Source organism: Ranitomeya variabilis, chromosome 4 (assembly GCF_051348905.1).
Source record: "Ranitomeya variabilis isolate aRanVar5 chromosome 4, aRanVar5.hap1, whole genome shotgun sequence".
Classification (NCBI taxonomy): domain Eukaryota; kingdom Metazoa; phylum Chordata; class Amphibia; order Anura; family Dendrobatidae; genus Ranitomeya; species Ranitomeya variabilis.
In genome coordinates this window covers 598,657,488-598,675,107 of record NC_135235.1, presented here as the reverse complement: position 1 = coordinate 598,675,107, position 17,620 = coordinate 598,657,488, and the positions used below count along the sequence as shown (strand labels likewise).

General features: G+C 41.3%; 1 protein-coding gene across 1 annotated transcript in view; it reads right to left on the bottom strand.

Annotated features, from left to right (window-relative positions):
- Positions 1-1,912: 1,912 nt before the first annotated feature.
- KCNG1 (potassium voltage-gated channel modifier subfamily G member 1) overlaps positions 1,913-17,620 on the bottom strand; it is a 113,070-nt gene continuing 97,362 nt past the window's right edge. Inside the window, exon 3 of the mRNA XM_077253217.1 lies at positions 1,913-3,885. Within this exon, the coding sequence (XP_077109332.1) occupies positions 3,127-3,885 (759 nt within the window). The 3' untranslated portion in view covers positions 1,913-3,126. The remainder of the gene's footprint in view (positions 3,886-17,620) is intronic.

Genomic DNA, 17,620 nt, shown 5'->3' with positions numbered 1-17,620 from the left:
GCACAAGAGCACAAGGATTCTGGCAATATTTGTGAGTTGGAGGCGACAGGAGGTGGCAAGAATTTGAACGTGCGGTTTGAAGGACAAGGCAGAGTCGAGAGTTACCCCAAGGCAGCGGATTTCAGGTGCGGGACAGAACGTGATGCCGTTTACCATAATAGATAGATCAGGTAGGGGGGATACGTGTGATGGGGGAAAGATGATGAGTTCGGTTTTGTCTACATTGAGTTTTAGGAAGCGAGAGGTGAAGAAGGAGGATATGGCTGACAGAAACTCCGGGATTCTGGACAGGAGAGAGGCGACATCTGAGCCAGAGAGGTAGATCTGAGTGTCGTCCGCATACAGGTGGTACTGGAAGCCATGGGACTTTATGAGTTGCCCTAGGCCAAGGGTATAGATGGAAAAAAGTAGGGGCCCTAGGACAGAGCCTTGAGGGACTCCAACAGAGAGAGGGCGGGATGAGGAGGTAGTGTGGGAGTAGGAAACGCTAAATGTGCGGTCGGAAAGGTATGAGGCAATCCAGGACAGGGCAAGGTCTTTAATGCCAAGGGAAGAAAGAATCTGTAGCAGTAGGCAGTGATCGACTGTGTCAAAAGCAGAGGACAGGTCAAGAAGGAGGAGGATGGAGAACTGTGTGTTATCTTTGGCTGTGAGTAAGTCATTAGTAATTTTTGTCAGGGCAGTTTCCGTGGAGTGGTTGGGGCGGAAGCCAGATTGGAGGTTGTCAAGGAGAGAGTTAGATGAGAGGTGGGAGGAAATTTGAGCATGGACATGCTGCTCAAGGAGTTTTGAAGCAAACGGGAGCAGTGATATGGGGCGGTAGCTTTGCATAGCAGTTGGGTCAAGGTTAGTTTTTTTGAGGATGGGTGTGATGGTAGCATGTTTGAAGGCAGAAGATAGCGATAGGTTGAAGAGATGTGTTAGGGCTGGAATGAGCATGTTAGTGAGGTTGGGGAGCAAGTGGGAGGGGATGGGGTCAAGTGCACAGGTGGTGAGGTGTGATTTGGAGAAGAGGTGAGTAAGCTCTCCTTCAGTGATGTTGGAGAGGGAGGTTATTAGGGAAGGGCAGAGGTCTGGTATATGGAGTGGTTGGGGTGGTGGAACAGTAAAGGTTTGCCTTGTTTGGTCGATCTTGTTTTTGAAGTAGGTGGCAAAGTCCTCGGAGGAGATGAGGGGAGTTGGGGGTGGCAGTGGTGGGCGGAGGAGGGAGTTAAATGTGCTGAACAGTTGTTTTGGGTTGTAGGATAGTGAAGATACAAGGTTAGTGAAATAGGTCTGTTTAGCAGCGGTGAGGGCTAATTTGAAGTCAAATGTAGCTTGTTTGAAAGCAGTGAAGTCGTCTGGCAGGCGTGTTTTCTTCCAACGTCGCTCTGCAACCCTGGATGCTTGTCTATACCTCAAGCTCGGATTGTGTGGCCTCTGCACTCTTCCTCCAGACCCTGGGACCTTGATTTACAAGGTCTAATGTGAAGTGTCCACAATCAGTGATGGTTTGAGGAGCCATGTCTTCTGCTGGTGTAGGTTCACTGTGACCAAAGTCAGCGCAGCTGTCTACCAGGAAATGTTATAGCACTTCTCACTTTCCTCTGCCAAAAAGCTTTTTGGAGATGGACATTTCATTCTCCAGCTGGACTTGGCACCTGTCCACACTACAAAAGTACCAATATCTGGTTTAAAAACAACAGTATCAATGTGCTTGATTGGCCAGCAAACTCGCCTGACCTTAAGCCCATAGAGAATCTTTAGAGTATTGTCAAGAGGAAGATGAGAGACACCAGACCCAACAATGCAGATGAGCTGAAGGTTGATATCAAAGCAACCTGGGCTTTCATAACACCTCAGCAGTGCCACAGGCTGATCGCCTCCATGCCACGCCGCATTGATGCAGTAATTGATGCAAAAGGAGCCAAGACCAAGTATTGAGTGCATTTACTGAGCATACATTTCAGTAGGCCAACATTTCGGATTTTAAAATCATTTTTCAAGCTGGTGTTATAAAGTATTCTAATTTACTGGGATAATGACTTTTGGGTTTTCATTGGCTGTAAGGCATAATCATCAACATTAACAGAAGTAAACACTTGAAATAGATCACTCTGTTTGTAATGACTTTATATGAGTTTCACTTTTTGCATTGAAAAACTGAAATAAATTAACTTTTTGATGAGAAATTTTGTGAGAAGCACCTGTATATTGCTTATCCTGTACTGAACCTGGATTAGGCTATGTTCACACATTGCGTTTTTGCTGCGTTTTTTAATGCAAATTTTAAGCTGCGTTTTTCAGTACCATCAAAAGCTAGGAGATTTCAGAAATCTGATGTACACACACTGTTTTTTTTCCTGACTGAATTGGAAAACTGCTGTGTTTTTGAAAACTGCATCACGTCACTTTTTTCAGCGTTTTTTCAGTGATTTTGCAGTGTTTTTTCTGGAATCAATGAGTAAGTGCAAAGACGCAGGTATCAGGTTTCGCTGTGTTTTTGGTGCAAAAACTGAAGGAGGTTGCATCATATTTTTTGTTGGGCGCTAAACATTATAAGCATTCACAAGAGACAATAAAAACGCAGCAAAACCTGCTTTTTTAAAGCAGCTTCTTTACAAGAGAGCGAGTATTGCTTGCAGAAAAAACACAGCATATGAACATAGCCTTACATTCTGAATTATACTGTTGAATAGGGGAGATTTCATCTCTGAAGCTACGGAGTTGTAAATCCAACTGTGATTTAGGATCAGTACAGGAGATTTAATGGAATTGATTTACAAAGTAACTCTACTTTTTATGCAAATTTAATCCAGGTATAAACTGTAACATTGCGTTAAATATACACGATACCATTTGACTTTCAGTATATTTGGATTCTATTGAATCTTGCTAAATTATAATTCATATCTCAAAAAATTAGGGATCTTGATTTCAAGTTAGTAGGAATTGCCTAGGAGACACATATTCTTTTTTTATTGACCATTTAAGCAAGTTGTGCTTGGTGATACCAGTATTGTTATTGGAAGCAGAAGTGCCCCATCAGTTTTGCGATTTCTAAAGCTCCTACTTAGCAGTTGCAATCAGCCTTAAGAAGCCATTACTCCAGCTGTAGCTTCTGTAGCAATTTTGTCTCGTAACGTATTAGTCCTTTGCTTCAGATGACATGCTTTCGGATACAATGTCACTTCCATGTGACATGTTGCCAAGCTGACTCTTACTCAGCAGCTGTGCCCTTCGGCAAATCATTCTCTCCTGTTCCTGTTTCAGCTCCAAATATGATCGAGAGAAGGTGTGGAAGATAGAAGTCACCGGAAAGGCCATCAGTAAAATCCCACTCAGAATGCTACTGAGAGCTACCACCTGGCCCGGTATGCTCCTCGGCACCATATCACCATAGCCAACTGTGGTCATGGTGATTACTGCCCACCAATAACAAGCAGGGATACTAGTGAACTCCTGAGAGTCTGCCATTTCGTTCTCAATCAAGTACAACAAAGGGGCAAAAAGGGCGATGGCTACACAGAGGAAAAGCAGCAACAGACCAAATTCACGAGTGCATCTTCTGGCAGTAAGGCCCAATGTCTGCAGACCTAGTGAATGCCTAGCAAGGCGCATTACATATAGAATCCTCAAGGCACGGAGTATGCGCAGTACAAGGCCTACTTTATCCAGATATGTGTTTCCTGATCCTGGCTTCTTCTGGTCCACAGACGTGTTGTCCACGACCAGCGTGATATAGTAAGGTAGTATGGCCACAATATCTATGAGGTTCAGAGGCCTCCTCAAAAATGCAAATTTGCTGGGAGCTTGAATGAATCTCAAGACAAACTCGAGAGAGAACCAGCCCACACAGACCGACTCCACTATGAAGATGTTATAGCACATGCTGGAACATTCACCCTGTAGAAAAGAGGAAACAGTCAAAAAGCAGGAAAAGAAGTCATGCAATAATTACCCAACCTAAATAAATGAATATACGGCTAGACCATTCACCATCCAGTTATTACCTAGGGGCTTGTAGTATTTCACTAAACTACTATGCAAACTGTCTTTTCAGAGAGGAAGAGGACTTCAACTCTAGCACCACTAATTGTAAGTTGCAATCCTGAAAGTCAATGTCAACTTTTGGTGAAGTTGGAGAAAAGTGGATTAAAATCTGAGCTGCCGGTGACCCAATGATAAGCAGGAGACAAGATCTGTGGAAATGCGGTTTGTCAACGTGTTTTGAAGTGACACACTACATCATGACAAACCACAAGCATTTGCACTGATCTCCTATAGAGGAACGTGTTTCAATATATTAGCTTTCTGGACCAAAAATTGGTTGCCTTCACCTACAGTGACACCTTATTTTACCAGATCCATTAGGGATACATAAGTCAACCATTTTTTGCACATGTTATAATTACATATGTCTTGTCCAGATGTTTCAAATGTATGAGTGACTCATAGATAAGATGGATACAATTAATGTGCTGACAAGCTGCTGTCATGTCTGGGACTAAATTTCAAGTGGATGTAGGATATCTTCCCCAGTGATGGAAAAATGTTTTAAATTTTATACATCTTTTACTCCAGTGATCATACACTGATTGGTGATACATGACAGGAACATGTATGTGATTATTTTATTCTACTCACTGTGTGATCAGTGTAATTTATTTCTGTACACTGACATTAGACCTGAGGCTACAGAGGTCAGTGAATGGCAACGTGACTAAATTTGATTAATGTTCACATCACTTTTTTATGACTTGTTCGATGCGTTCAACCTTTGAAGGCTACTCATTGATTGCATTCTTCATACTAAAGGCAGAGAGCATCAGGGAAAATCACTGCCCGTATCATCTAAAGCGGCTTGTTATGAAGAAAGGTTAGTGTAATTTTATATACTTATGAATATTTCTGTTTTTTGGTGTCTTTTTTCTGTAGGGCAAAATGATTGTATATTAAAATACAGCTGTGTAGACTTGTCTAACTTATTATAAAGGGACACTCTTGGCTTACAATTGCCTCTTTAAAACCTTTAAGAATTGTTGATAAAAGACAAACGTCCATCAAGTTCAACCAAGGGATTGTAGAGTATACTGAATGAAGGGATGGGGTGTGAGTACAACATACTGTACATGAACGAATCTCCTCTGAGAGCAAATTTTACCTCCTGATTCCAACTGTCAATAAACTGGATCAACATTGTACATTATAACAATTTTTCTTTTTCTCAATACAAAGATATTAATTTACATGGCCCAAATGAGATGTGGAAATGTTTAAAGGGGGGAACCCTCACAGCGCATAGTGCATCCGCTATGAAGGTTCCCAAGTCTACAGTCATATAAAGTGACTGCAGACTTGTACTCGAAGGCCCCTTTAATGACAAAGGCAATGACCAACACACACAAGTTACTTATCTCCAATGTTCAAAGGTACTGTTAACAGCCATGGTGGCCTTTTAGACATTTTTTTAAACAGGCATTATAGAAAATGAATATACAGCTCTGGCAAAAATTAAGAGACCACTGCAAATTGTTCAGTTTGTCTGATTTTTCTCTTTATAGGTATATTTTTGAGTAAAATGTAAATTGAGTAAAATGTAATTTGAGTAAAATGTAAATTGTTGTTTTATTCTATAAACTTCTGACAACATGTCTCTGAATTTCCAAGCAATAAATTTTGTATTTTTTTTTCTGAAAGGGAGAAATGGTCAAAATTAAAAAAAAACAAAAAACAGTGCTTTCAGACCTCAACTAATGCAAAGAAAACAAGTTCATAATCATTTAGAAACAACAATACTAATATTTTAACTCAGGAAGAGTTCAGAAATCAATATTTTGTGGAATAACCATGATTTTTAATCACAGCTTTCATGCTTCTTGGCATGCTTTCCACCAGTCTTTCACACTGCTTCTGGTACAAAAATGTAAGCAGTTCTTCTTGGTTTGATGGCTTGTGACTATCCATCAATCCTCTTGATTACATTCCAGAGGTTTTCAATTGGGTTCAGGTCTGGAGATTGGGCTGCCCATGACAGGGTTTTCATGTGGTGGTCTCTTAATTTTTGCCAGAGCTGTAGGTGCAGTTGGACATCTGATCTGCCACGTCATTTTGTAACGCATATAAAATTGCTTTATCATTGATAAAAATTCCCCATTTTCCCTTTCAGTGCAGGTCCCAGTTTTTGGACCCCACCTATTAGTAAGTTATCACTTATTCTGAGTGTAGTTATTAAAGTTATTACATCAAAGATCTTGTCTGACAGCTCGGGTCTGCAGCACCTCTCTCTCATCTTTTGAAAGATGATCTAAGCTTCTTTATCACCAAATCAAAGCTCAGCTTTTAGCTTTTAGGTTTTGATGAGGTTTTGATGCAGTGTATTTTCGCTGCGCAAAAAACCTATGGCATCTTACAGTTCCAGGAAAGTGGATGGGACATCTAGAAATCTCATGCCCAATGTGCTTTCTTATGCTGCATTAACTGACCTGCACAACATGCCAATGTCTCTTGCTGGTATGCTGAGTTTTATTTGCGGATTTCCCCTATAGACTTGTATTAGATGTTCAAAATCCACATTGATGTAAAAAATGCATATGCATGTACACTAAAAACATATAAAATCTGCACATGACTGTATCAACAACAAAGTGTCAAAAACAAAGCAGCTTTATGTCAAACATTACATACCAAAAAGAGATGAAAACCGCAGCCTCAAAAATGCTCATGTAAAGCGCAAGTAGCCTAATTTATCTAATAGGTGCAAAAATGCTGCATAAAATGTGCAACATCAAAAACTCACCAAATACTTATCAGGGGAACGTTGTATTAAAAAGCTTTGGAGCAATCTCTGTCTCCCAGTTGCAGTTGGCTTAAAAAAAATAACAAAAAAAGAGCCTTACTTCCCCTCCTTGGGTCCAGCACTGAGTTTCCACAGCTGCTCCCAACAGTTGATGGCATAAGATGATCAGAGCTCGGGACCTCACTGATTGGCGGCCGCAGAGCTGTCCACATTACATCAGTGCTGGAATCAATAATACAAACACTGGGTAGAGCAGCAAAGACTCAGCACTTGACCCTGGGGAAGGTGGATAAGGCACAGCTTGTGTTTTAAAACAAACCAGCTGCGGGAACTGGAAGACCCTTTTAAGTCAGAATTAAGGGTAACCTCAAAAAGTAGAGCATGCAAGTAGAAATATATGATCAGCCAAATGCAAGACAGTAACTGATATGTCAATGTCAAGCCAGTCTGCCCCATAGGCTAGGTACAGACGATCGTGTATTCTCTCATCCGAGAGAATTGGGATGATTATGCAAATCACACTCTGATCAGAATTTGATCAGAGTGTGATCATAGTGCAGTCCGATTTTTTTGATGAGAAGATGGAGTAAAAAATTTCCCCATCTACTCCATTCTGTGAGGAAAAGGAAATTGGACTCTACTCAGATGTCATCCGCGTGCAGTCCGATGTTTCCCACACACTTATTGATTGCATGGCCGGGTGCAATCTTAATATCAGATTAAACTCAAGCATGCAGCAATTTTTTTCCTTGATCAGTCTCTTTGGAAAAATTTGGACATGTGCACAGCCCCATAGAATAACATAGGTCTGAGTATGACCGATGTTTTGTTGGATCGCACTCGGACATAACGTGCACGAGCCCTTACTCACATAAAAGGTCTAGCACAGTAAATGGAATATTAGCCTTAAGTTATGGAAACACTAGATAGTCATTTGTAAAAGTATTAGGACTCGCTCATGTGAGAGAATCGGGCCAACTATGCCAAGGTTACTCGGATCAAAAATCTGTCAGAGTTTGATCCGAGTGTCACCTTAGAGTAATCTGATTCTCTTGCATGGTGCATTGTACTCTGTGAGAGTACATTGGACTGCTCTCGGATGACATCCGAATGCATTCTGACATTTCAAATGCACCCTTAGTCTTGTAAGGATGCACGTCATCTGATTATCAGATGCACTCGCAGCTTGCTGTGATTGTTCGGCATGAGAAAAAAGTTCTAGTTGGCACTGCCCCATAGTATAACTGGGCCGAGTGCTATCTGATAACACATCGGATAGCACTCGGCCCACTCCTGTTAGCGAGACTTTAGAGGGTTATTTCCAAAATAACAAGTTATGCCCTATATATAGGATAGGAGATAAATGCTGATCGATGGCTGTCTGACTAATGGGACCACTAGCAAATCAAGAACAGGGCTCTGCAGCACCACTTTCAATGGATCAATTGTGCGTATGCTCAACCTCTGCTCCATTCATTGTCTATAGCACTGCTGGCAAAAGCTAACTACAGTGCTCTGCTATTTCTTTTAGTCCAATGACAATAAAGACAGAGAACGTAGCATAGGTCGAGCATTCACACATGCTCTCAATTCAGGATGGCACTGCTGAGCTTTGTTCCCCATGTTTGAGTTTCAGTCCGCACCCACCATAGACAGCTATATACACACGTGGTCAAAATTGTTGGTACCCCTCTTTTAATGACAGAAAAACTCACAATGGTTACAGAAATAACAATCTGACAAAAGTAATAATAAATAAAAAATCTATGAAAATGAACAAATAAACATCAGACGTTGCTTTTCAACCATGCTTCCACAGAATTAAAAAAAAAATAAAACTCATGAAATAGGCCTGGACAGAAATGATGGTACCCTTAACATAACATTTTGTTGCACAACCTTTTGAGGCAATGACTGCAATCAAACGATTCCTGTAACTGTCAATGAGACTTCTGCACCTCTCGACAGGTATTTTGGCCCACTCCTCAAGAGCAAACTGCTCCAGTTGTCTCGTGGTTGAAGGTTGCATTTTACAGATGGCATGTTTCAGCTCTTTCCAAAGATGCTCAATTGGATTTAGGTCAGGGCTTATAGAAGCCACTTCAGAATAGTCCAATGTTTTCCTCTTAGCCATTCTTGGGTGTTTATAGCTCTGTGTTTTGGGTCATTATCCTGTTGCAAGACCCATGACCTGCAGACCAAGCTTTCTGACACTGGGCAGCACATTTCTCTCTAGAAGCCCTTGATAGTCTTGAGATTTGATTGTACCCTGCACAGATTCTGGACACCCTGTGCCAGATGCAGCAAAGCAGTCCCAGAACATAACAGAGCCTCCTTCTAAATACAATGGTTTATCAATGTAGTGTTTCTATGAGATGTGGCAGTAATGGGGAGCAAATGCACTAACCATAACATCTTGAGTGCGGGTGGTCATTAATCCAGTACACATACAACGATAACGTAGTATGGGGGTATTGGTATGCACAGAGTTAACATTTAGTACGCAGCAGGGTGCCTGTTGTGGGTGCATAAATCTGGAGCCAGTCATCTGGGGGCGGTAACCCTGAGGAAGGAGTGCGTTACACTCCGAAACGCGTCGGTTTGCTTTTTGCCCTAGTGAGACTCCGTAGGCCTGTGACGTCACACGCTGCCTGGCAGCGCCGGCCATTTTTTTCAGTACAACCAGGATCGCCTCCGGCCGGGATGGTTCCTGGCTCTGTACGATTACTGGCACCCGGTCCTCTGGCTGTACAAGTGGGAACCGGTGTGTGCCTACCTGACCGCTACTGCTTAGAGGACCACCCTTACCAACAGACCCCTTGTCCATCGTTGTGAAGGTCCGCATGTATCTGGTGGTATACTCACATCAAGCCACCAGCTAGAGCATCACGGTATGTGATTTATCATTTATTATTTATATATTTATATATTCATTCCAATAGGTATATATGGTACACATACTAGTTGCTATGTATTCCAATTAAAGGTAGGAACAGTGTCAGTTGACACTTGATTGGACACTAGTGCAGAATATTCACCATAATGTGCAGTTTGCTGTGTATAGGTGAACTGGATATTAACCTCTGGATCAGTTAAAAATAGTTTTTTAGACCCTTGTGGCGCGGTATTTATTATCATAAATTAGAGCCTCCTTCTTGTTTCACAGTAGAGACAGTGTTCTTTTCTTGATATACTTCATTTTTACGTCTTTGAACATAGAACTGATGAGCCTTGCCAAAAAGTTCCATTTTTGTCTCATCTGTCCATAGTCTTTAGAAATACCCTGGTTTAGGGAAAGAGGGAAAAAAAGAGACAAGTGCGGCGCTTCCTCTGAGCGTAATACGTTTTTACCAACAGTTAAAAAATTTGATTTTTTTTTTATAGTGCTTATTGTATGTCTGTTCTTTTTGGTTTTTTTTTGCTACCTGATAAAGGCTGCACTGTAAAAATAGCAGCCAAAACGCGTTGTACTGTATTTTAAAAATATTTAAGAAATATATTTTATTTTTTTTGTTTTGAGAAAATAAATGAATTTTTATTAACATTTTTCACTGGAAGTGGATGCATTCAACAAATCCGTAGGTGGTGCTTTGCGCCACATTTGCTTGGAGTTTATTTTCCCTTTGAATTCATCTGTCCATAGGACATTCTCAGAAGCTTTGTGGCTTGTCAACATGTAGTTTGGCAAATTCCAGTCTGGCTTTTTTATGATTTTTTTTCAATAATGCTGTCCTCCTTGGTCGTCTCCCATGAAGTCCACTTTGGCTCATGCAACGACAGATGGTGCGATCTGACACTGATGTTCCTTGAGCTTGAAGTTCACCTTAAGTTTTTCTGGGCTCTTTTGTTACCATTCGTATTATCCGTCTCTTTGATTTGTCATCAATTTTCCTCCTGCGGCCACGTCCAGGGAGGTTCGCTAGAGTCCCATGGATTTCTGAATATGTAAAGCTGTAGTCACAGGACCATCAAGCTGCTTGGAGATGGTCTTATAACTTTTACCTTTAACATGTTTGTCTCCTGATACAACTCTATCTTTCGCTTCTTCTGGTCCATGTTGAGTGTGATACCCACCATGTCCCCAAACAGCACAAACAAACAAACTGTAGCCCTATATAAAGGCCAACTCACTGATTCCAAGATTGTAGACACCTATGATGCTAGTTAGTGGACACACCGTAATTTAACATGTCCGTTTTGTCACATTATTTTCAGGGGTACCATCATTTCTGTCCAGACCTATTTCATGAGTTTTTTTTTTGTTTTTTTTTGTGGAAGCATGGTTGAAAAGCAATGTCTGGCTTTCATTTGTTCATGTTCATAGAACTTTTATTTATTATTACTTTTGTCAGATTCAAGTTATTTCTGTGACCATTGTGGGTTTTTCTGTCATTAAACGAGGGGTACCAACAATTTTGACGACGTGTGTTGATGAGCTTTGTTGGTAGAGAATGTATGCCACTTTTTTTTATATAGAAAAAGTATTTCTTTAACTACAAACCTGCTAAATATAAATGCATTATTACCCCCAGCATTTAGCTTGCTGGTTGAAATTGTGATCAAGTATTTATGAGACCATCTGTTCTGCAGTCTATCTACCACAATAACAGTACAGAAAATGCCTGAGAGGTTGTCAGAGCTCTGCCTCTTTCATTAGCGCAGGCAACAATGCTATTTCTAGGGTTCGGCTGCTCTGTCTCTGCACAGGATTATGGTTACCGTACTTGGTCATTTTATTCAAATATGTTAAAATGTGATTTGATTTATTTTTTTTATTATTATTTTTCATTTTGAAGTATATCACAGGGTAAAGTGAATATTTAGTATCCGCTTCTAAATAAAGAGACCAGAAAGTGTTAAATTGTGTCAGTGGAATTCACAAGAAGCATAACTAATTTTTTAACCCTACCATAAATAATTTGTTTTGCTGTAGAATTCATAATTTTCCTTTTTTAACTTGTACGTTGTAATTAATGATCAAGATGAAAGCAATGTTACCAATGGCAGACAGCAATTAAGCCTGGATGACGTGAGATCCACTCATTACAGCCATGCTGAAACCAGTCACCGGTGCCAAATTCTGTAATCACTCTCTGGCATAAGAGATGGTTGTGTCTTTCTATTCCTACGTTATCACAGTGATGGAACAAATATTGGACTTTACCTGCTGTGTTTAGAGAATATATCAAACAGAACTAACACAAAAGTAAATCTGTGCTTACATGTACAAAAAATTAGATACTGCAAACAATTTTTCAAACTGGTTGTTCACCAGTAGTTGAAAAAATTGTATTATGTCCATGTAAGCTGACCCACATCTAATGGACAGAGCAGAAACATTGGAGGACTCAGCATGTCTATACATTGTTATGCTTCACTTAACCTGTGGAAGTGCTACAGGGAAATTGTTCACTTCCTGCCAAGCTTCCCTGCAGATTACAACTGAATATTTTGTCTCCTAGATAGCAGCATGTTTTTGGGGACCTTTCTACCAAAAAGAGTTGAAAAAAAAATACAGGTAATGCAGAAGAATGCACTCACTATATGGATCGCGTTCATGAGCTTACCTGCTCTATACAGCATGGGTGACAGCTGTGTTATACAGCCAGCATCCAAGATAAACAGTTGCGATTGGACCTCCGATCACATGAATTTTACTTCTAAGATGACACTATCACTTCAACTCAAAAATATTTCACAAATCCGTTCATTCCTCAACCAAGAATCTGCAAAAACCCTAGTCCATGCCCTCATCATCTCTCGCCTTGACTACTGCAACCTCCTGCTCTGTGGCCTCCCCTCGAACACTCTCGCACCCCTCCAATCTATTCTCAACTCTGCTGCCCGACTAATCCACCTGTCCCCCTGCTATTCCCCGGCCTCTCCCCTCTGTCAATCCCTCCACTGGCTCCCCATTGCCCAGAGACTCCAGTACAAAACCCTAACCATGACATACAAAGCCATCCACAACCTGTCTCCTCCATACATCTGTGACCTCGTCTCCCGGTACTTACCTACACGCAAACTCCGATCCTCACAAGATCTCCTTCTCTACTCCCCTCTTATCTCCTCTTCCCACAATCGCATACAAGATTTCTCTCGCATATCACCCCTACTCTGGAACCCTCTACCACAACACATCAGACTCTCGCCTACCATCGAAACCTTCAAAAAGAACCTGAAGACCCACCTCTTCCGACAAGCCTACAACCTGCAGTAACCACCGATCGACCAAACCGCTGCATGACCAGCTCTATCCTCACCTACTGTATTCTCACCCATCCCTTGTAGATTGTGAGCCTTCGCGGGCAGGGTCCTCACTCCTCCTGTACCAGTTATGACTTGTATTGTTTAAGATTATTGTACTTGTTTTTATTATGTATACCCCTCCTCACATGTAAAGCGCCATGGAATAAATGGCGCTATAACAATAAATAATAATAATAATAATAATAATAATAATCATGACAGCAGCATTTAAGAGGATGGGAATAGGGGGGCGGTGTATTGTATAGGCAATCAAGTATTCTCAGGTTCAAGTCCCCCTAGAGGACTAATTGAAAAAGTAAAAAACATATCAAATATATTTTTTTAAATATATAAAAAAAAGTTCCATAAGAGTTTAAATCTCCTCTTTTTTCCCCAAATGTAAATAGTGAAAGCTAAAAAATAAAAAAATTAACATAATATTAAAACATTTATTCTATTTGGTGAATACTGAATCAGAAAAAAAAATCTTTATTGCAGAATCAATGTTGTTTAGCCACACCATCTGTAAAAAAACCCTGACAAATAAAAAAAATCCAAATGTCTTTTGGATCCACAAACCAGCCCTCATGCAATCAAAAGGTTCTGAGAAAAAAAGAGGTGTAGACAAATGCACATAGGGTGATATTAAAAGGTACAGATGAGAAGGGAATTAGTCTTTGGTCCCAAGCCTGGACAACCCTTTAACATACTTGATAATGCTTTGTTACATTATTATTTAGTGTGAAGTATCAAATCTATTTTTCACCAAACAAATAACTTGTTTCCATTTTTTTTTGTTAATGTTTACTTGTTAGTTTTTCAAAACAGCATTTTGTGATATTTTTTTCTAGTTTCTAGCGACAGAGTCTGTGTCCTAAATAGTCCAACTTTTTATCTCTATTGAAAACAATGTAAATAGATTGTAATGTCTTAAATAGCGTAGCTAACATTTACTGCAATGTAATCCATTTTTATAAGTGGAAAACACCAGTATGCATTACCAGAAACTCTGTGACCCATGTTATACATATCTCAATATAGAAAGCAAGATGCAATAGTAGAGCCCTGATATTCACTTATTCTTCTGCCTGAGACACACTGTACTTCAATTCAAGCAGTCAGCAGCAAAAATGACAAAAGAACAAGCTTTAGTCATACAACCACCCGAGCTGCCTCCTCACCAACCACCCGAGCTGCCGCCTCACCAACCACCCGAGCTGCCTCCTCACTAACCACCTGAGCTGCCGCCTCACCAACCACACGAGCTGCCGCCTCACCAACCACCCGAGCTGCCTCCTCACTAACCACCCGAGCTGCCACCTCACCAACCACCTGAGCTGCAGCCTCACCAACCACCCGAGCTGCTGCCTCACCAACCATCCAAGCTGCCGCCCCACCAACCACCGGAGCTGCTGACAAGTCACCAACTACCCGAGCTGCCGAGTCGCCACCGCCAGAGCTGCTGCCTCACCAACCACCCGAGCTGCCGCCTCACCAACCACCCGAGCTGCCGCTTCCCCACCACCAGAGCTGCCGCCTCACCACCACCAGAGCTGCCGCCTCACCACCACCAGTGCTGCAGCACCCCCGACCTCCTGTCTCTTCCCCGTTATCCCAAAGAATGTAAGTATGCAAGGACAGGGTCCTCTCCCCTCTGTACCAGTCTATCGTAAATTTGTTCACTGTTAGCGATATCTATAACCCTGTATGTAACCCCTTTTCACATGTACAGCACCATGGAATTAATGGTGCTATATAATTAAATAATAATAATAATATAAGGTTGCAGTAATTTTTTTTTCACCCTGACTTTTTGCTTACCACCGTAATAAAGATCAGTAGTGTTTAGTTATGAAATCTGACTTTGTACTTGAAACGTCCATTATGCAGCATTTTCCAGTTACAGCCTGCAGTGTGAACAATCAGAAAAGCCAGGCGGGGACTATTGGGGGAGACCTGACTAATCTTGTGCAGCCACTGGACGACTTTCCTCTCAGATACTTGTCAATTAACTGGAGCAGGGCAAGGAGAAGACGGCCGAGGGCCGCACAGGACTAGTACCCAACAGGGTTACCAACTTTATTTTTTATGTTTTGTGGACGGCTTCTCAAGAAATCACAGCCAACTTTTTTTTATAGACATATTCGAAAACCATAATAAACCATTAATATTTTAAGTGATACATGTCTCCAGCCCATAATTCTCATAGTAAGACATTATCTGCATTCACTCTGAACTGTAAAAGGATGATAATTAGGGTGGATTCAGACGTCCGTGCAAATCAGTCTGAGATTGGACCGCAATGCACGGACAGAAAAATATGAAGCAGTCACGCTCTGGTAGGGAGACACAAGGCCAGTCCGTGCATTGCAGTCTGATATTGGACCAATTTGCATTGATGTCTGAATGCACCCTTGCAATCATAATAATCTGAATGAGTTTCTCAGTCTTGGAAATCATGGATGCAACAAATATTTTTTACAGCCGGGGAATAAAAGTGTCCTATTTTTCCCAAATGTCCAGAAATTTCGGGACACTGGCAGCCCTGCTGTTCAAACTGTTTTCTCTGACCTGTCTGCAGTCGCACAGCCAGGCTTTGATTTGTGCTACCCATTGTTTTAAAATATTGAACTCTTGCATTTTTTACGTAGAAATTAAATCATTTATATATGTTGCACTTCATGCCAAAAAGGTTAACCACGCTACCTTTTTTCGTCATTCTTAAGTTTTAGCACAGGTACTGAAAATGGTGTAATAAATGGCATAAAACCTTGATCAATTTGGCTTAGGCATTTACAATAACGAAATATCACAATTTTCTCAGAATTTTTTTTAGCAAATGCAATAATAAATGCTCTTCACTGTCTCCATAAAAGCTAATTCATCTGGCCGTATAGAAGCCATATTAAGTGCAACCGCAGGACCTGTGACTTGAACCAACAGCATCAAGGACATAAAAGAGGCAGTTATTTTGGGTCATGAGAGCTGCCAATGGGTATTAAGAAAATATGTTTATCATAAAGTCTCATGAATTAGTGCTAACAATAAAATGATAGCTACATGAAAATGGGAAATAAGTGTGGGGGGATGCTGCAGGAACTCCCCTTAAGTCTGTAAGTTAATAAGTTCCTTACAAATGGAGATGAGTCTGCAGAACACATAGCTGTTATAAATTGTCAGGGCGGACATACCATTGGTGCAACTTTCACCTCCAACGTGGTTGGAATTTTGCACTATGATGAGTTATTGGACTGCAAAGGGCCCATATATTGTTTTTGCACAGGGGCCCTCTTCTGTCTGTGTCTGCCAGTGGATTGTGAAGTATGATGGTGAATTTGCTATATGGAGTAATGTATTATTTTTACTTTATGATGTATTTGCTCTCCGTATGGACAAAGTACGTACAGATAGTACTGTAATATTGTAACATCTTCCATTGTGTTATATAGTACTACCTCCTTGGATATGGTAATTCCTGCAAGAGACACAGAGTTCAAGTCCATAAGTACCGTATATAAAATATATCAAAGTTTATTACATCAAGGTATTATTATTATTTATTATTATAGCGCCATTTTTTCCATGGCGCTTTACATGTGAGGAGGGGTGTACATAATAAAAACAAGTACAATAATCTTGAACAATACAAGTCACAACTGGTACAGGAGGAGAGAGGACCCTGCCCGTGAGGGCTCACAATCTACAAGGGATGGGTGAGGATACAGTAGGTGAGAGTAGAGCTGGTCGTGCAGCGGTTTGGTCAATCGGTGGTTACTGCAGGTTGTAGGCTTGTTGGAAGAGGTAGGTCTTCAGGTTCTTTTTGAAGGTTTTGATAGTAGGCGAGAGTCTGATATGTTGTGGTAGAGAGTTCCAGAGTAGGAGGGACGCACGAGAGAAATCTTGTATGCGATTGTGGGAAGAGGAGATAAGAGGGGAGTAGAGAAGGAGATCTTGTGAGGATCGGAGGTTGCGTGCAGGAAAGTACCGGGAGACGAGGTCACAGATGTATGGAGGAGACAGGTTGTGGATGGCTTTGTATGTCATGGTTAGGCTTTTGTACTGGAGTCTCTGGGTAATGGGGAGCCAGTGCAGGGATTGACAGAGGGGAGAGGCTGGGGAATAGCGGGGGGACAGGTGGATTAGTCGGGCAGCAGAGTTTAGAATAGATTGGAGGGGTGCGAGAGTGTTAGAGGGGAGGCCACAGAGCAGGAGGTTACAGTAGTCGAGGCGGGAGATGATGAAAGCATGGACTAGGGTTTTTGCAGATTCTTGGTTTAGGAATGTACGGATCCGTGAAATACTTTTTGAGTTGGAGGCGGCAGGAAGTGGAAAGGGTTTGGATATGTGGTTTGAAGGAGAGATCAGTGTCAAGGATTACGCCAAGACAGCGGGCTTGTGGGACTGGAGAGAGTGGGCAGCCGTTTACTGTAATGGATAGGTTCGTTGGGGAGGTCATGTGAGATGGGGGAAAGACAATGAATTCTGTTTTGTCCATGTTAAGTTTTAGAAATCTAGCGGAGAAGAAGGATGAAATAGCGGATAGACATTGAGGGATTCTGGTTAGTAGGGAGGTGATATCTGGTCCAGAGATGT